Source organism: Corythoichthys intestinalis, chromosome 21 (genome assembly GCF_030265065.1).
Source record: "Corythoichthys intestinalis isolate RoL2023-P3 chromosome 21, ASM3026506v1, whole genome shotgun sequence".
NCBI classification, from domain to species: domain Eukaryota; kingdom Metazoa; phylum Chordata; class Actinopteri; order Syngnathiformes; family Syngnathidae; genus Corythoichthys; species Corythoichthys intestinalis.
Window position 1 is genome coordinate 31,584,198 of NC_080415.1, and position 24,020 is coordinate 31,608,217.

General features: G+C 37.0%; 1 protein-coding gene across 1 annotated transcript in view; it reads left to right on the plus strand.

Moving 5' to 3' along the window:
• Positions 1 to 2,128: 2,128 nt before the first annotated feature.
• Positions 2,129 to 24,020, plus strand: part of erbb2 (erb-b2 receptor tyrosine kinase 2) — a 48,828-nt gene continuing 26,936 nt past the window's right edge. Inside the window, exons 1-7 of the mRNA XM_057825720.1 lie at positions 2,129 to 2,436; positions 16,313 to 16,464; positions 16,566 to 16,749; positions 22,040 to 22,180; positions 22,248 to 22,313; positions 22,393 to 22,508; positions 22,583 to 22,724. Of these exons, the coding sequence (XP_057681703.1) occupies positions 2,364 to 2,436; positions 16,313 to 16,464; positions 16,566 to 16,749; positions 22,040 to 22,180; positions 22,248 to 22,313; positions 22,393 to 22,508; positions 22,583 to 22,724 (874 nt within the window). The 5' untranslated portion in view covers positions 2,129 to 2,363. The remainder of the gene's footprint in view (positions 2,437 to 16,312; positions 16,465 to 16,565; positions 16,750 to 22,039; positions 22,181 to 22,247; positions 22,314 to 22,392; positions 22,509 to 22,582; positions 22,725 to 24,020) is intronic.

Consider the following 24,020-nt stretch of genomic DNA (forward strand, 5'->3'; position numbering starts at 1 on the left):
AGAATCATGTTTTCACATGATACTTATTAGTTTTTACATATTGCATTTTCACACGATAATTATCACGTGACAGGATAATATCGCATTTTTACATGATAATATAAGTTTTTTACATGCTGGTAATCACGTTTTTACATTTCATGTTTTCACATGAAAATTAGCACCTTTTTACATGATAATTATCATGTTTTTACATGATACCTATCACGTTTGTACATGTTGGAATCATGCTTTTACACGATACTTATCACTTTTTATATATCATATTTTCACATTATAATTATCACGTTTTGACACGGTTTTATCGACGTTTTTACATGATAGTTAAGGTTTTACACGTCACATTTTCACATGAAATTATCACGTTTTTACATGATTTCACGTTTTTACATGCTAGCATCACGTTTTTACATGATACTTATCATGTTTTCACATGATAATTATCACGTTTTTACATGCTAGCATCACATTTTCACATAATTATGTAATTTTTACATGAAAATGACCACGTTTTGAAATAATATCACGTTTTTACATGATGTAATCACGCTTTTTTACATCACGTTTTCACATGATAAGTCATGTTTTTACATGATAATGTAACGTTTTTACATGATAATTAACACTTTTACAAGCTAGTTATCACGTTTTTGCATGATTGTAACACGTTGTCATGTATCACGTCTTTACATTATAATTATCACGTTTTTACATGTTCGAATCATGTTTTTACATGAAACTTATCACTTTTTATGTATCGCATTTTCACATGATAATTATCACGTTTTTACATGATACTATCACGTTTTTAAGTTATAGTTATCACGTTTTTACACATTCTGTTTTCACATGATAATTATCACGTTTATACATGATAGTTATTGCATTTTAACATGGCAATTATCACATTTCTGCATTCTAGCATCACATTTTCACATGATAATTCTCTCATTTTTGCATGAAAATTACCAGGTTTTGACATGATAATATCACGTTTTTTCCACGATGGTAATCACGTCCTTTTTTATCACGTTTTCACACGATAATTATCACATTTTTACATGATAATATAATGTTTAACATGATAATTAGCACTTTTATAAGCTAGTTATTACATTTTTGCATGTTTGTAACACGTTTTTACTAAGGGTGTAATGGTACATGTAGTTGTATTGAACCGTTTCGGTACGTGGTGCTCGGTTCGGAACGGAGGCGTACAGAATGAGTTTCTGACGTAAAAGTGACACATCAATAAAAAAAAAAAAAAAAAAAAATATATATATATATATATATATATATATATATATATTTCAAATAAAAAAATATTTTCAAAAAAATATACGAATTTTTGCAAATGATTTTTTTCTTTGATTGAAAATAGTTTTTTGATTAAAGCAACTTTTATTGCAATTGAATGATTTAGACACAGATGTCCTACCCATAATATGGCTCAAACACAAAAAGGATTGCTTAAATCAAGGAAAACAGTTTGAATGAAAAAATTTCTGCGTCTCAAATATTTTTTCACATTCAGACCTTTTTTTCTATGATTGAATTTTTTTAAATTTTTGATTGAAGTGATTTTTCTTTTGAAAATATATGAAGCAACTTATTTTTTGATTGAATAATAAAGACACAAATGTCCTAGCCAAAATGTGGTCCAAATGCAAAATTACATGACTTCAATCAAAAATGTTGGATCTATCAAAAAAAACTTGACTTAAATTAAAAAAAAAAAAAAATTCAATCAAAGAAAAATAGTTTTCAAATATATTTTTTTGAGTTTCAAATTTATTTTTGCATTCAAACACATTTATTTTTTTGATTGAAGTGACTTTTCTTGGATTGAAAATATATATTTTGATTGAAGCAACTCTTTTTTTGGATTGAATAATAAAGACACAGATCTACCACCATAAATATCACCTTAGGTTCACTGCAAAAGAAAACTTTACTGCCTTAAGATGGCCGCCGGTTACGAACGCCGTCGTTCGTGGAGTTATCTAAACGTGATATCTATGGGAGATTCGACGTACAGGGTTACGTAAAAAGTGAAGTTTGAATCGGACGGGCGGTCCGTCGGGCCGGGTGGGTTCGGATCGAGCCACTCCCCTCTTAGGCCTTCACGCGAACGCGCCTTCGTGACGTGCCCGCGCCCGCGCAGACAGACACGCTGTTAGTGTTTTACCAACAGGCTCGAAATTCCACAGAACGAGTCCGAGATTGCGCTACGGGAAGACGGGGACTCATCACGGAAAAACTCCGGCGTTTTGCGGATACGTAAAGCCAGCACTATTTGACGGGATAACCGACGTCCTGACGTCGGGAACATGAGCTAAAGTCACCCCCGGGGGAGTCCGCAGATGGAGGCGGTGACAAGTTTGTTGTTTCTCGGGGCCGTGTTGCTCCGAGGCTCGGGCTCGCTGGCCAGGGAAGGTGGGTGACATTTTAGCACATTTTAAACCCACGAACACACATTTACACATCTTTTAGCTCATTTCTACTTAACCCTACTCAATTTCGTGGGATTTGAAGTGTTGAAAAAGCCTGAAAAGTGACATTAAACCGCATTAGATGTGACTGGAGAGCTTGTTAATGAGCCGGAAGAATCACACCTGTCGCCTCCAAAAGTTGCTTTCATTTAAATTTCAAGAATTTTGACGTATAAATAAGTATTCACACTGAAAATTTAGCTTATAAAAGCTAACACAACGAGGAGTAGTAAAGCAAAAATGCCAGGTAACAATTATGAGAACCTGCCTTGCAACTTGTGGCGTGTTTAGCCGACCAGGTGGCTAGTTGGTAGTGCTGAAGGATTGATCGATTTTAGATCGAAATCGTGAATTTTAACATCGCGATTTTAATATCGCCAAGGTCAAGATTTTTATGTTGACTGAGCCTGGATCAATTGTGTTAAGAAATTTTGTGAAATCGTGATTTATGCCCATTTTAACAGGAGATGTTTACATTCAGCGTTAATAACACATTCAGAAAATATTGAAATTAAATTATCACAATAGTTTATATCAATTCATGCAGTGATATGAATTTTATGCCACAATTGCTCAGCTTTCCCAGACATTTAGATAAGATTTATCTGCAATAAACAGCTACACAAGGGCAAAAATTAAAATATATACATACATCTTTACATACAATAAACATATATAATATTCTTACATACAATATAACTTGTTATAACTATAACTTAAAAGTGCTGAACACTTGAGTGCCCTTGTATTTTTAGTTATAACTTATAATGTATTGTTTTTGAAATTTCAGCTAATACCAGCTTTCAAAAAACAATACAGTATTAATATTTGAGTTTTTTTCATTAGTACTGAGACAAAAGAAACTTAATTCAGTATATGAAAAATACTTTTAAATAAAACAGTCATTAATGCATTAAAAAAAAACGTAACTATCTTATAATGTTTTGATGGTATGACATAATCTGTGCCATATTTGTAAACATGACTGTGAATTTTGCACTCAAGCGCCATTTGGAGACTCAAATTTTAAAATATATATGTATATGTATATTTATACATGTATATATGATTAATAATTCGAGTAATTCAACTAGAAAAAAAAGAATCAAATTTAAATTTTGCTGCTTCGAGTATTCATTTAATTAAAGTTCCGTTGTAATGGTTTGTTTTGAAAGTGTTTTCATTTAGTTTAATTGATTTGGGTGGATACACTGTGGATACACTGATTTCACATGACTGAATTCAGCTGCTCCCTGTTAAGACCAACCTAAGTTTTTGGCTGAGCTAATGCATTCGGAATTTAGTTTATTGGTATATCTGGCCTTTTTTTGTTGGAATGTGTGTTTGAACGGTTTGTTAAGAGCAATGAAAAAGAAAATGTTAGCCTTTTATAGCATTTAAGCTAGAGGACTTTAGCTATGCTAGTTAGCTAATTGTTCTTTTGTTGAACTTAGATCATTTTTAAAAAATGTTTCAGGCTAAACTCAGGTATTTTACTTTATTTTTAAATGAAAGTACAATTCTGCATAGTTACTTTTAAATAAAACAATCATTAATTCATTCATAATGTTTTGATGGTATAACATAATTCTGTGCCACATTTGTAAAAATGACTGAATTTTGCACTCAAGCACCATTTAAAGACTCAAATTTGAAAAAAATATATATTTATATATGTATATATCGATTAATAACTCGAGTAACTCTACTAGAAAAAAAAAGATCCAAATTCAAATTTTGCTGCTTCGATTATTCGTTTAATTAAAGTTGCGTTGTAATGGTTTGTTTTGAAAGTGTTTGCATTTCGTTTTATTGATTTTGGGTGGATACACTGCCCTCTGGTGGTGACAGTGAATATAACATAATTAATTTCACATGACTGAATCCAGCTGCTCCCTGTTAAGACCAACATAAGTTTTTGGCTGAGCTAATGCATTTGGAATTTAGTTTATTGGTATATCTGGCCGTTTTTTTGTGGGAATGTGTGTTTGAACGGTTTGTTAAGAGCACTGAAAAAGAAAACGTTAGCATTTTATAGCATTTAAGTTAGAGGACTTTAGCTATGCTAGTTAGCTAGTTGTTCTTTTGTTGAACTTAGATCCTCATTTTTTTTTTTTTTAAATAATGTTTCAGGCTAAACTAAGGTATTTTAATTTTTAAATGAAAGTGCAATTCTGCATAGGTTGAAGAAACATGTTTGAGACATAACTCATTTCACATGTCTGAATCCAGCTGCCTCCCTGTTAAGACCAACATAAGCTAAGTTTTTGTTTGAGTTAATGTCTTTTTAATGCATTCGGAATTTAGTTTATTGGTATATTTGGCCGTTTTTGTGTGAATATGTGTTTGAACCATTTGTTAGGAGCATTGTAAAAAAAAATGTTAGCATTTTAGAGCTAGCAAACCTTTGCTATGTAAGTTAGCCAATTGTTCTTTTGTTGTACTTAGATCCTCATTTATTTCTTTTTTATACCGTTTGAGGCTTAGCTTAGGTATTTTAATTTTCTGTTTCTTATCTGATGACTTGATTATTCAAACTAACAAGTTCATCAATTAATCGAGTTCTAAAATAATCTATAGCTGCAGTCCTATTATCAGGGGTCGCGTTAACCGGATATTTTCCGTCGTTCACCGGTTTTTTAAAACGGTGACGGAAAAAACTGACGTCCGTCCGTCATTTTGACAGGTTGCAATTCACACCCCAGACCACAGGGTAGCGAGTTAGCATATTAATTAGCTATTGTCTCTCTTAATGCATGACGTCGTTATCTCTTCTGTCAGAATATTGTAGCGTCACCGGGGTCTGGCGGCGGCACCGTGATTGACACATCAACGCGAGGTTCTTATTGGTGCACCCGGTGTGCCAGCGCGTCATCCAATTGATGGACAAGATTGCCGCCCAATCACATGACGTCACAACTCCGCCCCCCTGACTGGAGCCGCCATATTGTGTGTCAGCTGTTCATGTTTACACATTACCGCTACGTACATGCCTCCTATTACGGCGTGTTTTTCTGCTCGTTAATATTAATAATCAAAATGGTGAAGGCGTGTGTGGCGGTTGGTTGCTGTAACAGAAAAGATAGACCGAGAAACTTGAAGTTCTACCGTATTCTGAGAGACCCGAGGATGAGAGCGAGATGGACTGCTGTAATTCGACAAGAAATCTGGGCACCAAACGATCACCACAGACTATGTAGTAGTCATTTTATATCTGGTAAGATGCATTTAATCTATATTTAGAAGATTTTGAGCTGACAACCACAATTAAGATCATTGTGTGACGTTGGTGATTGGGGTCTATATCGTTGCCTCTTTTTCTTTGGGGGCGGAGTTGTTGGCGATAAGCAGAGTAAAAAGGGAGAAAAATACCACGACTCCCGTGTCTAATTTTTCGCCGCCAAGCAAGCGTTACAATATTAATTAAAAATGAATGAAAACTAAATACTATTGAATATGTCATCATTATCATTTTAAAAATTTAAGTGACCGGTAAAAATAGACTATGACCGGATTTTTATGACCCTGTCAGTCAAAATGACAGACAACGAAAATGTCTAGCGCAACCTCTGCCTATTATATATAATATTGACCAGAAAAATCGCAATTAGATTTTTTCCTAAAATCTTTAGCTTGTTAATCGTGCACGTAAACAACAATAACAAGAGGCGCCTTGTGCTGCCGAGGATCATTCCAAAGTCAATTATTCACCAGTGGCTCCAAAACAGGAGGACATTGTCTGATTAGAGGGCCACTTGTCTTGTCTGGCTGCCCAACTCAACATGGCTTTGCACAATGGACAACTTGCTGCTCACTTTTATACATCATAGGTTGCTGGTGTTTTCTTCTTGGAATTTGATACATTATCAATTGCACCTTATACTATCAATACATTTGCTATTGTAAACTAGGGGTGTGACAACATATCGAAAGGGTGATATACTTTTTATTCCAAAAGGTTATCTATATGCTCCGTCCGAGAATCAATTTATTATTCCAAAAAGGTGTCTATTGAGAAAATAAAAACAGGTTGCTACCTAAATCTTTCACGAGAATAAGTCTCTATGTTAGCTCATTGGCTTCCATTGACGTCTTGTGCCATCAATGGTACTTACAGTGCCCTCCATAATTATTGGCACCCCTGGTTAAGATGTGTTTTTTTAGCTTCTAATATGTTTTGTAATTCAAATATTATGGGACCTTAATGGAAAAAAGAGAAAAATCCAACCTTCAATACAAGTGCATTTATTCAGTGGGGAAAAAAATCCCACATAAAGAAATAATTATTTGACATCAAATAATGTGTGTCACAATTATTAGCACCCCTGGTGTTAATACTGTGTACAACCCCCTTTTGCCAACAAAACAGCACCTAATCTTCTCCTACAATGTTTCACAAGCTTGATTTTGTGTCTGGTGAACCTTTTCTGTGTAGATATGGCCATATGTTTTGGGTCATTGTCTTGCTGAAAGACCCAGTGACGACCCATCTTCAGCTTTCGGGCAGAGGGCAACAGATTTTGATTTAAAATGTCCTGGTATTTCAAAGCATTCATGATGCCACGCACCCTAACAAGTAGAGCTGTCCCGATCGATCGGACCCGATCACGTCATTTTCAAAGTATCGGAATCGGCAAAAAAAATGTCGGACATGTCTTTTTAAATATATATATTAGGGCTGTCAAACGATTAAATTTTTTTAATCGAGTTCATCACAGCTTGAAAAATTAATCGTAATTAATCGCAATTCAAAACATCTCTAATACATGCCATATTTTTCTGTAAATTATTGTTGGAATGGAAAGATAAGACACAAGACGGATATATATACGTACAACATACTGTACATAAGTACTGTATTTGTTTATTGTAACAATAAATCCACAAATGGCATTATTATCATTCTTTCTGTTAAAGTGATCCAAGGGCAGAAAGACTTGTAGTTCTTAAAAGATAAATGTTATAGTTACAAGTTATAGTAATTTTATATTAAAACCCCTCTTCATGTTTTCGTTTTAATAAAATTTGTAAAATTTTCAATCAAAAGTAGAGTTAAAATAGTAATAATAAGAATAAAAATAACAATAATAACAATAAAGTGACCAAAGTCTGAGTAAGTTTTACGTGTATTTTGCATAGCTATTTTGAAAAGGAATGCCAGTTCATTTTGCATTGTTAACTGTGTGAGAATAGGGCCTCATTACTATGGACTGAAGTGCTTTTCTTTTTGTGAACATTTTTTTTTTTTTTTTGAGAGATAGGAATATTATTTTTGTTGTGCTTTCATTAAACGACACTTATGTTGTGAAGGAGTTGCCGAAGCTTATGCCTATAAACGGCGCAGTCCAAAGAACGCCTGTGTCCACGCGCCTTTATAACATATATCTGTACATATCTTACCCAAAATACAACAAGAGACACATAATTGCCACTAACAGAAAGAAAACTTACCGAAATATGTGTGGAGCAAAGATAGTAATTTGCATTGCATTGTGCATACAGCATAAACGTCTCACAACTACTAATTCTCCCTCGTTTAGAAGAAATAACATTAGTATGGAACGGCGCTGCCCCCAAGCGGCCGGTGGCATTCTCTTCACTCTTAATATCCATAAACGGCCTCATTGTAATCTGTTTGAGACAATGTGTGAGCGGATCATTCAGTGCATGCGTTAAATGCGTCAAATATTTTAACGTGATTAATTTTAAAAATTAACTCCCGTTAACGCGATAATTTTGACAGCCCTAATAGTGTGTATATATATATATATATTTTTTTTTTTATTAAATCGTTTTCTAATTGTATTTAACGTTACAGACAAAATGTCTTACACTCATCCAGAGTCTTTAGTTTTGGCTTAAAGTGGGGCTGTCAAATGTATCGCGTCAACGGCGGTAATAACATTAAAATATTTAACGCAGTTAACAAATGCTCTGCACTACCCACTCACGCATTGTCGCGTTCAATCTATAATGGTAACATATTACGTATACATAGAACTAAAAGGCAATGTAAAATGAGTAGAGAGAATTTTGGCAGACTTTGAAGCCTTTTATTAATTGGCTAAAGCCTTACAATCGCTCTCTCAGCGATCAGTAATATCGTGGGAAGCAATATGGGGAAGAAAGGTAGTAGTTGATCTTTTTCTTACACCCTATTTTATTTCCCAACGCTGAGAAGATATATCAATTGGTACCATTACACACAGTCATGGTTGCACTTCCCATCATGCATTTGGGCAGAAGTTAAATGGCTGAATTATCATTTACTGAAAGCTCATAAAAATCCACTAGATGGCAATATTTTGTCACAATATACAAAGTCACATTTGTCCTTTAAGAATTACAAGTCTTTCTATCTGTGGATCCCTCTAACAGAAAGAATGTTAATAATGTAAATGCCATCTTGAGGATTTATTGTCATAATAAACAAATACAGTACTTATGTACTGTATGTTGAATGTATATATTCGTCCGAGTTTTATTCATTTTTTTCTTAATGCATTGCCAAAATGTATATGATCGAGAAAAATTATCGGGAATGATTGGAATTGAATCGGGAGCAAAAAAAAAAAGCAATCGATTCGGGAAATATTGGGATCGGCAGATACTCAAACTAAAACGATCGGGATCGGATCGGGAGCAAAAAAACATGATCGGAACAACCCTACTAACAAGGTTCCCGGGGCCTTTGGAAGCAAAACAGCCCCACAGCATCACTGAGCCACCCCCATACTTCACAGTGGGTATGAGGTGCTTTTCAGCATGCACATCTTTCGTGGCACGCCAGACCCACTTAGAGTGTTTTTGCCAAAAAGCTCAATCTTGGTCTCATCTGACCAAAGCACACGGTCCCAGGCTTCAACTGGGACTGTCAGATGATGTTTAATTGAACACAACGCAGAACATACTGTATACCATTTGCAGCCACCACTGACAGTCATGGTTGCCCAACTTCCCATCATGCATTTGGGTGGAACAGTTAAGTCGCTACAGTATCATTTGGTGAAAGCACAAGAAAAATATTCCTATCGCACAAAAAAATAATGTTCACAAAAAGAAAATGCTCAATACAAAGAGAACTGGCATTCCCAATTAAAATAGCAATGCAAAATACGCATAAAACTTAGTCAGACTTTGCCTTGGCTTGATCTCTAATTAAAATAAGAATTTATTTAAGAATGTTAATATTGTAAATGCCATCTTGTGGATTTATTGTTATAATAAACAAATACAGTAATTATGTACAGTATATTGAATGTTTTTGTCCGTCTTGTCTCATCTTTCCATTCCAACAATAATTTACAGAAAAATATTGCATATTTTACAGATGGTTTGAATTGCGATTAATTACGATTAATTAATCTTAAGCCGTGATTCACTCGATTAAAAATTTTAAATGTTTGACAGCCCTAAAAAAGACATTTTAAAAACACCAAATTTGACATTTGACTCGGGAACCACAGGTTGGCTAGCTTTTAGAAAATACCCTGTCTGGGGTTCTGTTGATTAGTGTTGGGAAAATTGGGAACACAATGGGAACAACGTAGGACTTTATAAAAACTGAACGTTCATAATTTTTCTTTTTAAGCACCTGTTTTTTGCTTTCAAAAAAATCAAAACATCATCACCTAGAATTCAGCAGCATTTCCATTTCACCTCATGTGTACATTTCTATTCCGAGGTCACTGCAAAAAAATCAATACGAGCGAAAGCGCCGTTTTCAAGCGCTCAATATGTCGCGCTCGTAGCTCAATCAATAACACTAATTCATCCTGAACGTGTCCCTCAAAGCGTGTCGTGTACGAGTTAAAAAACAATCACATAACTCGGAATCCTTTCCAAGATCCGCCACGGTACACGACGTACTGTCACGCACCCGCTTTTTGTAGGTAAATAAATCCGCATTGTTGGCGGGAACAGGTTAGTGCACTCGGGTTTAGTGTCGAACAACAAATGGGTCGGACGTCCATCACCGTCAAGCGTTGAAATACGATCATTGTGATGGTAATCTCGACACGAGCGCGCTTCACCGCAGACTTGTTTAAATCCTGTTCTGCTTGTCTGTTGAGCAACACTTGTTTATTTCCCTTTCTTTTATAGATCGGTAGTAGATTGAAAAGAGTGAAACGTGTTCAGTGAAGTACGCGCTGATGTTGCAGAAACAGTATTTGTAGTCGGGGATCATTTAATGCTGTACTTCTCAAATATTGGGGCGCAGAGCAATGCTAGGGTGGCGCATGTGACCTCGAGGAACTTACTTTTTTGCCGTACTAGAATAAAGTGTATTTGCACATCCACTCAGTGGGTGACAGTTCTCATTTTCAGAGTGTGCGAAGTATTTTTGAAGCAAACGAGCGCACAGCAAAGAGCGCTGGATATATGAAGAGCTAAGACGAGGAAATATGACAAAGCGTGTGTAGCGTTTGGCTATTGTTTTTGACTTTCAGTACAGCGGGAGATGAGAAATGACCAGTTTGTTTACTGTGTCTAAAAATGTTTGCAGCGGACAGCAGGAAGCCAAATCAATTAAGATATCGATTAAAGACATTACCATTACCCAATCACACTGATAAGCCGCTTGATTTTTTTTTTTTTTTGCGAAAACATGCCAAATATTGCCAACAATCGTCTCGCTTTGTCATTGTTACATCAGTAAACCAGCAAGTAGGGCTGCAGCTATCGATTATTTTAGTAGTCGATTAATCGATGAACTAGTTAGTTCGAATAGTCGAGTAATTGGATAAGGAACATGAAAAATGAAAATACCTTAGCTGAGCCTCAAACGGCATGGGAAAAAAAAAGAATATATGTACAACAAAAGAACAATTGGCTAACTTACATAGCAAAAGTCCGCTAGCTTAAATGCATTAAAACGCAAAGTTGTTTTTTTTTTTTTAAATGCTCTTAACAAATGGTTCAGACGAGAGATGCCGATCGATCGGTCCGATCACGTCATTTTCAAAATTTCGGAATCGGCAAAATAATATCTGGCATGCCTTTTTTTAATATATATATATTTTTAATTAAATCGTTTTCTAATTGTATTTAACGTTACAGACATAATATGTTACACTCATCCAGAGTATTTAGTTTAGGGGTGGCGTGGCTCAGTGGTAGAGTAGTTGTCCCCCAACCTAGAGGTTGTGGGTTCGATTCTTCGCCCTGATGAACTCGCCTAAGTATCCTTGAGCAAGATACTGAACCCCACGTTGCTCCTGGTGCTGCGTCACCAGTAGGTGAATGGCGAGATAGTGTAAAGCGCTTTGAGCGCCTTGAAAGGTGGAAAAGCGCTATATAAGTATAACACCATTTACCAACACCATTTAGGCTTAAGGTAGGGTTATCAAATTTATCCCGTTAACGGCGGTAATTAATTTTTTAAAAAATTTATCACGTTAAAATATTAAAAGCAATTAACGCATGCGCTGCACGACCCACTCATGCATTGTTGGTTCAATCTGTAATAGCGCCGTTTTACCTATATTGTATATAGAGATAAAAGGCAGCGTAAAATGAGTTGAGTGAATTTTGGCAGCCTTCGGAGCCTTTTTTTAATTGGCTAAAGCTTTACAATCCGTCTCCCTATGATTAGAAAAATCGTGGGAAGCAATGTGGGGAAGTAAGGTAGTAATTGATCTTTTTATTAACACCCTATGTTATTTCCCAACGCAGAGAAGATATATCAATTGGTACCACTACGCGCAGTCATGGTTGCACTTCCCATCATGCATTTGGGCAGAACCGTTAAATGGCTACAGTATCATTTACTGAAAGCTCAACAAATACACTAGATGACAATATTTAGTCACTATATAAAAAGTCACATTTATCCTTTAAGAATTACAAGTCTTTCTATCCGTGGATCCCTCTCACAGAAAGAATCTTAATAATGTAAATGCCATCTTGAGGATTTATTGTCATAATAAACAAATACAGTACTTATGTACTGTATGTTGAATGTATATATTCGTCCGAGTTTTATTAATTTTTTTCTTAATGCATTCCCAAAATGTATATGATCGGGGAAAATTATCGGGAATGATTGGAATTGAATCGGGAGCAAAAAGAAAAAGCAATCGAATCGGGAAATATCGGGATCGACAGATACTCAAACTAAAACGATCGGATCGGGAGCAAAAAAAACATGATCGGTACAAACCCTAGTTCAGACATATATTCCCACAAAAAACGGCTAGATATACCTATAAACTAAATTACGAATGCATTAAAAAAACATTAGCTCAAACAAAACTTGGCTTATGTTGGTCTTGACATGGAGCAGCTCGACTCAGCCATGTGAAATGAGGCAGACTCGAGGACAGTGTATACACACAAATCAGTACAACTAAATGCAAACACTTTAAAAAGAAACCACTAGAACACCACTTTAATTAAACGAATACTCGAAGCAACAAAATTTAATTTGAATCATTTTTTCTAATCAAATACTCGAGTTAATCAATTAATCGTTCCAACACTGCCAAAAAGGCACAAAACCTTTTTAATTTTTATTTGGTTAATTATTTTGATATTTTTAAAGTTTTTATAGCCTTAATTTAAAAAAAGGGAGAAAGAAACTATTATTGTTTTATTTTTAAAACAATAATAGACCCTACCCAACGACGTCACAAAATCACATGCTCGCTGTATGGTTCCGCCCACTTGGCCGTCATTTTGTGTCTGTATTATCAATGGTCTCAATTGATCGAGCAATTTATAATGCATTTCATGGAAGACCCGGTGCTTTCGGATGCCGTAAACTCACTTGATGCGTTGCATAAAAGGCGTTATGTGGAAAAGCTTCAGTTTATCCATTCGCCAGATCCATATTTGATGCCTAAATCGATGTTTTTCGACCCGCTGTCTCCGCCGTATTTGCCAGACATCTGCTAGCTACCCTGATATTTAAAACTATCTTGTCCACACAAAATCAGCCTATTCTCACGAAAGTTTGAAAAACTTTAAGAGCTTGGAGGCTTATAAATACTTCGTTGCTGGTTGGGTGAAACAGGTCCTCGTCCACGAAAATTCGGCAGGAATCTATCTTGTGCTTGGAAAGGTGAGTTACGAAATTTTCAATTCAAAATCTTTTGTTATTGCTAACATCCACTGTCAAGTCTAATGTATTTCATGTCGTTTGTCAATGGAGTTAGGGCTTTTAATGTTTATATGGTTTAGCGATAGCACTCTCACTACATACATACGTGTATGTTGTCGGCGATTAGCCTAGCAATGATCTTAATTGTGGTTGTCAGCCCAAAACCCTCTAAATATATATTAAATGCATTTTACCAGATATAAAATGACTACTACATAATCTGTGGTAATCATTTGGAGCCCAGTTTTCTCGTCGAATTGCAGCAGCCCATCTCGCTCTCTTCTCTCCGGGTCTCTCGGAATCCGGTAGAACTTCAAGTCTCTCCGTCTTCTCCGTCTATCTTCTCTGTTATTGCAACCGACCGCCACACACGCCTTCACCATTTTGATTATTAATGTTAACGAGCAGAAAAACACGTCGTAAATAGGAGGAATGTACGTAGCCGTAACAGGGAAACATGATGTGTTGACGGACAATTGGGCGGCACCAGTCAGGAGGAAGGAGTTGTGACGTCACGTGGGTAGGGTCTATAGGGCTTTTTTTTTGTAAAAAAATAAAAAGGTATATGTTCTTTTTCCCCCAAAAAAATCATTCATTTAAAAAAAATTTATAAAGAGGACAAAAAATGCTAAATATCCTCTGATTTTTCTCATTCACAATCTTTTATTTAGGACCAGACCACTTTGATTTAAATTTGACTTTAGCGAAAAAACACACGGTAGCCGCACATGATTTACTTAAGCGGGCCAGATCTGGTCCCTGGGCTACGAGTTTGACACCTGTGCACTAAAAAATGAAATCCAAACCACATGCACTCCTAAGATATATTTCCCAATAGCCACTGAGTAGAGATTCCCCACTGTGGGTCACCACATTGGGGGTCATACCGTGTTACAATCCACACATGCACGCATAGCTCCCATGCTTTGGCAATCTGTCATACAGCAGATAGCCCCGCCCCCCTCCTCTTCTTCAAGTTATAAATGACTTCCTTTGGCATTCCGCCAACAGACCCTCGATAGTCGAAGCACTCTGCTCACCGCAGCTCATGTACCTCCTGCTGCAGACACGGTTTTCATACGATACTTCAAATGTGTTATAGCTGATGGGAACCCGGCGCAAGTGTCTTTCCAGCAAATGGCGCGCCGCAGGTCTGCCAAAAATACACAGCGTGCGTGTGTCAAATGTCAATCGCGCTGCTTGAGCGCTGACATCATGTGGAAGGGTTTTGTTTTTCGAATTTGACGTGTATCGCAGTCCATGGCAGCTAAAGGGTAACCAGTAAATATCCTATTTATTACATAGGGCTTTGCAAGACAAAAGCCCGTATAGTAAAATTCCGTTTTTTGTTTTGTTTTTGTTTTGAAAGGAATTTCTTCAGTGCGCTGCACAGCCCAAACCGCTTGACTGACAGTCACCCCTTCAAAAAGCAGTGCCCGGAATTTTAGCGCGAAGCAGGGAATTCTTTGAACGACCCCCCAAAATTTTACATTTGCCCGTAAATGTGGATTTTTTGAAAAACAAACTAAAATTTTTCAAAGCACTACTTGTTCTACAATTTTTGACCAAATCACATAACTTACACATAAAAAAAAAAAAAAATCAAGGATGGTAAGGGGCAAAAAAGTTATATACAGAATTTGGCAAAAATCTACGGTTCCCCCAAAATTCGCCATCCAAATTTCCCATTCATTTTCAGTGGAAGGGAAACACAGGTTTTGTGATATTTGACCATTTACCATGACAGCCATTGACATTTTGTGACCTGATATCAACAGGACGTGTCCCTGAAATGTCCCCAAATCATCAGGAAGTAACCTGGTATCAACAGGAATTGTCCCCTTTTAGTCATCTCAAAATGTCTTTGTCTAGTTTTTTTGACAAAATTTTTATTGCCAACAAAGGGTACATAACAAAGTATTGAGATGAACTCTTGGTATTGACCAAATACTTATTTTCCACCATGATTTGCAAATAAATTCTTTAAAAATCAAACAATGTGATTTTCTGGTTTTTATTTCCACATTCTGTCTCTCATGGTTGAGATTTACCCATGTTGACAATTACAGGCCTCGCTAATATTTTCAAGTGGGAGAACTTGCACAATTAGTGGTTGACTAAATACTTATTTGCCCCACTGTATATGAAATGAGTCAAATGTGTTTGGCTGTGGTTGTATTCCGTTTTTACCCCGATTATAAAATTTAATGTGGTGTTTCAGTAGTGCTGAGAACGCATCAGGGCATTTACATGGAAAACACGTCTCTACAAACGGAATTTCAGGTTATGAGACTGCTTCCAGACTCCAGAGCCAATTCATTTCGTATGAGCTACGGCTGTACATGACTTTATATTGTTAATATAGTCTTCAGAAATTCATTTAAAAAATTTTTGGCTCGAGGCGTACCTTGAGATTTTTTTTTCATGAAAAAAGTGTGCCATGACTCAAAAAAAGGTTGAAAAACACTGGAATAGTGCAACCAAGAGTGAGTGAAGCTTCCTTTTCTCTTGTTTTCTCTTCAAAAGTCGCTCAGCAACGAGTGAGCGTTACCCAACCGGTGACTCTTCACCATCTACCTTGTATTTTTTTCCCTCCTTTATTCAGTTTTACTGCCACCACCTGTCAGTCGACTGCTTGTCACTAAGCTTTGGGGACTCATTTGACAGGAATGTCAGCATTGGCGCTTCTTTAAGATGACACAGTCGTTCTGTGTTGCAGTGTGCCTCGGTACTGACATGAAGCTGGCCCTGCCCTCCAGCATAGAAAACCACTACGAGACCTTGAAGCTGCTTTACACCGGCTGCCAGGTCGTCCACGGCAACTTGGAGATTACTCACCTTCATGGGAAACCGGACCTCTCCTTCCTGCAGGTTTTTTAAACGGCCACTAAATTTGACTGTTATTATTTTTAGTACGGGTTTAGAACAGAACCTTGAGGAACCCCGCTTCCACGTTTGTCATTGTTTTTCAGGGGATCGTGGAAGTACAGGGCTACGTTCTTGTGGCTCACGTCTCGGTGGACCTGGTACCCTTGGACAACCTTCGGATTATCCGAGGCAGCCAGCTGTATAACTCTAGCTACGCTTTAGTGGTGCAGGATAACACTCAGGGCGCCCAAGGTGGACTCCGGACACTTCGTCTTCGCAGCCTTACAGGTGAGACAACTGCATTCATGTCATGCTACGTCAACTTGATATCAATACTCAAAAATACGTGATGCTATTTTCTAGTGCTTAGATTCAAATTAAATTTTGCTGCTTCGAGTATTCGTTTAATTGAAGTGGCGTTTTAATGGTTTATTTTGAAAATGTTTGCATTCTTTTATTGATTTGGGTGGATACACTGCCTTCTAGTCTGCCTCATTTCACATAGCTTAAGCTGCTCCCTGTTAAGACCAACATAAGTTACGTTTTTGTTTGAGCTAATGTTTTTTTTTTAGTGCATTTGTTATTTAGTTTATAGGTATTTTTAGCCTATTTTTGTGGAATATGAGTCTGAACCATTTGTTAAGAGCATTGTAAAAAAAAGTTAGCATTTTAAAGCATTTAAACTAGCGGACTTTTGCTATGTAAGTTAGCCAATTGTTCTTTTGTTGTACATAGATCCAAATTTTATTTTTTTTCCATACCGTTTGAGGCTCAGCTCAGGTAATTTAATTTTTCATGTTCCTTATCCAATTACTCAAGTATTCGAACTAATGGCTCATCGATTAATCGACTACTAAAATAATCGATAGCTGCGGCCCTCCTATTTTCAGTACTACATAAATAAAACTGAGTTCTTAAAAACTAAACAGTACATGGGTGAGAAAATCGTTCTAGCAGCCGATGACTTGAAGCCCCCCATCCCGCCACAAAGACACACACACACGTACTCACACAGCCCCGACAGATTCATGTCGACAACATGCCACTACCTCCGCCCCCTTCGGTGAGAAGGGATATTAGAAGTAGTTTTTTTTTTTTCAGACAGCAGCAGCCACTATACACCCTGTAGAAAGAAATCAATGTTGTAGTGGTGGGGGAAACACCACTAATTTTGCTACTGAAAGTCCTACCTACATCAGAGTTGGCATAACATTAAACTTGCTAACCTTCAAAACCACTGCGGTCTGGCCAGCCTCAACAAGGACCAATGAAATCAAGCTAGCCGTCCCTTATTAGGATCATTGTTAGCATTATGTGAGTTCCGGTAATATCGTTCCTACCAATGTTGCAACCAAACTTACGCCCTTGATTCTACAAAACAACTAATAAATGAAAAAAAAAATACTTTTTTCATCCTTCTGCTGTGAATTGGGAATACGTTTATCACTAGTAGATGTCCAATTCATTTGAACTGGGAGTTTCCCACCCACTTCAAATAGATTGGACGTCCATGCCAGTCAGTGACAGCCAATGCTATGCAACAAGTTAATTTTGGGCCATTTCACGTTATTTCCTGTTGACTGCTGGTCAATTCCTTTTCCTGTTGAGACATTTCCGGGTCCCTCCCTGTTGATTTTGGGGCATTTACAGGTCACTTCCTGTTGATTTTGGGTTACTGAAAATGAAGTAACTTAAGGATGTCCCCAAATGAATAGGAAGTGACTCAAAATCAACAGGAAGTAACCTGTAAGTGCCCACAAAAGACCTGCTATGAATGCTCTAGTTTCAGTGCCATTAAAAGCACTAGTTTAACACCGTCGTCAAATTCAATCAAAATAAATTGGCGTAGTTCAGTTCAGTATTCAACGAGATAACAAAAAATAAATAACTGAAATATTTTAAATAAAATTTTTAAAAAATTAAACTTATAGACTAAACCCAAAGCTACAGCTGAAGTTGCTCAGCATTAGAACAAGAACCCTTTTAATAGTTTTATTAGTGGACGTAAACAATATATGATCAAATTGATTTTATGTAAAACACATACCATTCTACGACTAATATTAATTAGTTGAATATTAACGGAGAGCGAGAGTAAGAGACAACATATGTGTATGACTCGTATCATTATTTACACATTATATACTAGGAGTGGGAACCTCAGGGCACCTCACGATACGATACGGCTCACGATAACGGTTATCTCACGATATCACGATACAGCGATTATCGATAAATTGGTCAGAAATTTGATACAGGATATTCTACGATACAACTGTTGAAATGGAAAAAAAAAAGATGTTTCAAAATAGAAAAAATACTGTTTAAGTCATTTATTAAACAGTGACACTTTTTCAGTGCAACATTGCTGTAAAATATAAATCTTCTGCAAATTGTGTACCTGCACATATAGAAGAAACAAACCACAACCACTGATATTTCTTTGAGAGATCATGATGAATGGCACCCTTAATTTCTTTAAAGTTTTAAATCTTTTGAAAAAAAATTAACAGTGCTGTAGGTGTCAGTCATCAGTTGAGCTTGGAGTGAGGCAATGATAAAATTGGTGGGTCTTTTCTTCGTATATGACCTTTGTTGCCAAAAGCATTGGTTTGAGCACTTCCACCATCTGCTTCAGCATTTGAGATGTCGGACTCAGTCAGTCACATTCTTCCTCACCTTAAAAACAACAAAATAAATAAAATAAAAAAATTAGCTACTTCATAGCTTTTGAGTTGAAATCCTGATTTTTTTGTGTGTGTTGGAAGTATTGAGTGAATTAAAAAAATATTACTTGAATGTATAGAAATTAAAAATGCAATAATTACCTATTTTTAATATGTAGGCTACATTAATTATGCACACCACCTTATATATCTTGGAAGTTATTCAAGCCATTTTTATAGCTTATTGTATCAAAATGGCAGTAATAACAGTTTGTGTCGTAAACTAGATGGAAAGTGGTTCTCAAATAATATCAAATAAATCCGTAAATTCATGTAGGGTTGTTCGATATTCATTTTCATCCAGTTTAGGGTGCTGGTTTATTTTATATCATTCAACACCAAATGTCATAAAAATAATTTATGTAAATTAAAAAATCAATTACAAGTACATTGCAAAACTTTCTTACCTCAAGTGATGAAAGCAAAGCAGTGAAGAAATCTGTGTCCAATTCGTCACCAGCTGCCAGTCAACCTTATTTTTGTTAGATAATTCTTGCATACAGCAAAGTCCTTGTTCAACTTACTTCCTTTCTTGTTGGTATAAAATGTAAAGTGTGTCCACATGTGTGATTTGTAGCAATATTTTTCTCACTTTTTCTTCCACCGTTCTCACGAAGCTTTATTTTTTTCAACCCACTTGGAGCTTCCTTTCTTCTTCTCTAGACGACTTGTGCGCACTTTACCTTCACCGCCACTCTTGAGCGCCCCTAGTGGACTGCCAAGGAATTGCTCAACAAACATTGAGCAGTTTACAGCATCCAATGTCCAATATGTCAAATAAAAGTATCAATACTTGGCGGGAGCATATCGATAACCGGTCGGGTTGCAAAATATCGCGATATATCGCTGTATCGAGATATTGTCACACTCTTATTATATACACACACACCTTCTTTCAACACAGAAAGTCGCCAGAGAGAAAAGACGACACAGGCTGTATTATGAAAATGTTATTTTGAACTAAAGCTGAAACGAATACTCGAGCAACTCGAGTAACTCGAGTTTAAAAACTGATCCGAGTCATTTTATTCACCTCGAGGAATCGTTTAATTTTGACAGCTCTAAGCATCACGTTTTGCCCGCAGTACTTTTAATGCGGGACAACGCGCTGACGTCACGTGCGTAGAGGAAGAAGCAATTTAAAAAAAAAAAAAACCTTACTGCAGCCGACAGCCGCTACAAACTACACCGACGTTGCTAAAAACTATGCCCGCATGATGCTAGTGTGGTAGCAGGTAGGTTCCGATGCATCTCATAAATATCGCATGCATTTAGGACTAGATGCGAAATGACAGACTCGGCCGCGTCTGGGCATCGTTAGTAAACAGCGGCCATCTTTAAGCAGTAGACTTCTCAGCGCTAATAAATATAACGTTACTGTCACTCGCTCACGTAACGTTGGCCCTTCGGAGGGCTAGGTTTCTATTGATTATGACCACTATCGATGCGTGGCTAACGTGTCTTACATACAGGCTTTAACATAACAGCGATGTGGGGTGATGAGGGTGTAAAATAAAAACTCAATAATGCTAACTATCAATTTTAGCTCAGTAGTCATTGCTGAATAAAACACCAAGTAGCACTGGTCCCTAATGTGCTCCATTACAGCAGGTATCATATTTATTTTGAACACTGCAAAAACTCAAAATCCTATCAGGACTTACAGTTTAGACTAACTTAAAACTTAACTAGAACTTAAAAATAGCTTGACACGAATGGAAATTCAATTGAAACACGTGGGAAAACACGTAGCTTTTAAGTGATGTGTGTTATCAAGCGTAATTACATTTTTAGGTAAGAAATTTTTTTTTTTATGAGATCTAGAAGTTTTTTGAGTGAAAGCAGTGAATTGTTTTTTTCTAGTCACATCTGAGATGCAATTGTTGGCTGTTTTCAACAATGTACATCGAAAATAAAGACATTGATTGACTGAAAATGGTTCAATATTGGATTAAATGTCTTTTTTTCTCATGTATACTTATAATTGCTCTTTACCTAAAAAAAAAAAAAATTAAAAAAAAAAAAAAAAGTTTTATCCGATGAATCGATAGAATTTTCAGTCGATTACTCAATTACTAAAATATTCGATAGCTGCAGCCCTATTTTGAACAGATGTTTATATTGGTGGACTTTACAAAAGTAGGCTAATGTTAGAAAGGAAAAAAATTATCTGTCTTGGCGTGCTATCGTTATTTGCCTCGTTAACAAGCAAAATTTAAAGTATTTGTTTTACCATTGCCAGACACACTAAACACACTGGAGCGAACTCTCATAGCTGCTGGGAAACGTTCATGACATCGTTTACGTACCTTGAATTTTGTGTAAAGTGACAGATGATGGTCACGTAAATGTGAAATCATGTTGGAGGTGTTGCTTCCCCTGGCAACCATCCTCCACGAGCATGTCAGCTGTCCTTCTGATTTTTTTCATATTGGCCTGTCGGATTTAAAAAACAAAAAAAAGGCCGATACCAATATACGTCAAATTTCCAAATATATAATCGATAATCGATCTATTTCTAGTTAAAATGATTGGATGTCTAGCGCTGTCAATAGAAGCCAGTGAGATAATGTAGACACTATTCTAATGGAAGATTTTGGTTGCAGCCTCTTGGTTTGCTTCCTCTCGTTTTTTAAAAAGTGACACCTTTTTGAAACGATATATCGATTCTTGGTGGGAGCGTATCGATAACTTTTTGGTCCTAGGAAGTATCACGATAAATTACCTTTTCGAAATATTGTCACACAACACACTCTTGTGACTTGAGCTGGCTGTGAATGAAGGCAAATTTGTTGTCGACTAATTTGATGATTAACGGCCTTAATTTTAACTCGTATTCAATTCCCGGGCAGAGATCCTTTTGGGCGGCGTCTATATTTGGGGAAACCCACAACTGTGCTTCCCGGACCCTGAGAAAATTGTGTGGAGGGACACCTTGGATGAGCAGAACGCCCATGCCGGGCTGCACCGACTCCAGCCCAGGGCTTCAAACTGTGAGTGTTCAATTTTAACTCTTGCGACAGGTGGTTCCACGATTGACACGTCTTATTTTCGATTCAGGTCCCAATTGTGCCCCTACGTGCCGCAATAGCTGCTGGGGAGAAACGGCGCAGGATTGCCAAGCCAGTGAGTCCTCTTCAGTCCGTTATTTATCACCGAGCTGAAACAAAACTCTGGATTATTTTCCTTCTGTGCGTCCACACAGTGACCCGAATAGATTGCGCGACAGGCTGTCAGCGGTGTAAAGGTCCTCATTCTAATGACTGCTGCCACATGCAATGTGCCGCCGGGTGCACGGGACCTAAAGACTCCGATTGTCTGGTAGATAGAACGTCATTTTTTACTTTTGTGAACGGGATTCGTCAATATGTAATGGTAACGCTTCTCCCTCACAGGCTTGCCGACACTTTAACGACAGCGGTGTGTGTAAGGACAACTGCCCGCCGCCCACCATCTACGACCCGGTCACCTTTCAGACCAAACTCAACCCGGATAAGAAGTTCAACTTTGGTGCTACCTGCGTCAAAACGTGTCCATGTGAGAAAAAGCTTTCCCAGATCCTGAAGTAGCTCGCCGTTATTATATTGATAGTCGACCAATTACCAATTAGTATTTTTCGATTAGTTGTCTAATGAGGTCTTAAATAAATCAAAACATTTACCTTTTATATGACTGAAATCTACAGAGCTCCTAAAGAGACATTGACAGAGACAAAATAAATGTTAGCAATCTGGTGCGCATCAGATTGTCTATAGTGCGCACCAGAAACTATCTGGTAAACATTAGCATTATATAGCATTTAGGCTAGTGGACTTTTGCTATGCAAGTTAGGCAATTGTTGTAAACATTAGCATTAGATAGCATTTAAGCTAGTGTTTGTTTAAGGCATTAAAAATTATGTAATTTTGATGGTTAAAAAAACTTTTATATAATTTATTAGTTGTCTGATATTATCGGGTAGCCAATAATCTTCATTACATTACACTCATTACATACAGTGGGGCAAATAAGTATTTAGTCAGCCACTAATTGTGCAAGTTCTCAGACTTGAAAATATTAGAGAGGCCTGTAATTATCAACATGGGTAAACCTCAACCATGAGAGACCGAATGTGGGGAAAAAAAACAGAAAATCGCATTGTTTGATTTTTTTTTAAAGAAAATATTTGCTAATCATGGTGGAAAATAAGTATTTGGTCAATACCAAAAGTTCATCTCAATACTTTGTTATGTACCCTTTGTTGGCAATAACGGAGGCCAATTGTTTTCTGTAACTCTTCACAAGCTTTTCACACACTTGCTGGTGTTTTGGCCCATTCCTCCATGCAGATCTCCTCTAGAGCACTGATGTTTTGGGGCTGTCGTTGGGCAACACGGACTTTCAACTCCCTCCACAAATTTTCTATGGGGTTGAGATCTGGAGACTGGCTAGGCCACTCCAGGACCTTGAAATGCTTCTTACAAAGCCACTCCTTTGTTGCCCTGGCCGTGTGTTTGGGATCATTGTCATGCTGAAAGACCCAGCCACGTCTCGTCTTCAATGCCCTTGCTGATTGAAGGAGATTTTCACTCAAAATCTCTCGATACATGACCCCATTCATTCTTTCGTTTACACTGATCAGTCGTCCTGGTCCCTTTACCGTAAAACAGCCCCAAAGCATGATGTTTCCACCCCAATGCTTCACAGTGGGTATGGTGTTCTTTGTCCTCCAAACACGAGAACCTGTGTTTCTACCAAAAAGTTCTATTTTGGTTTCATCTGACCATAACACATTCTCCCAGTCCTCTTCTGGATCATCCAAATGCTCTCTAGCGAACCGCAGACGGGCCTGGA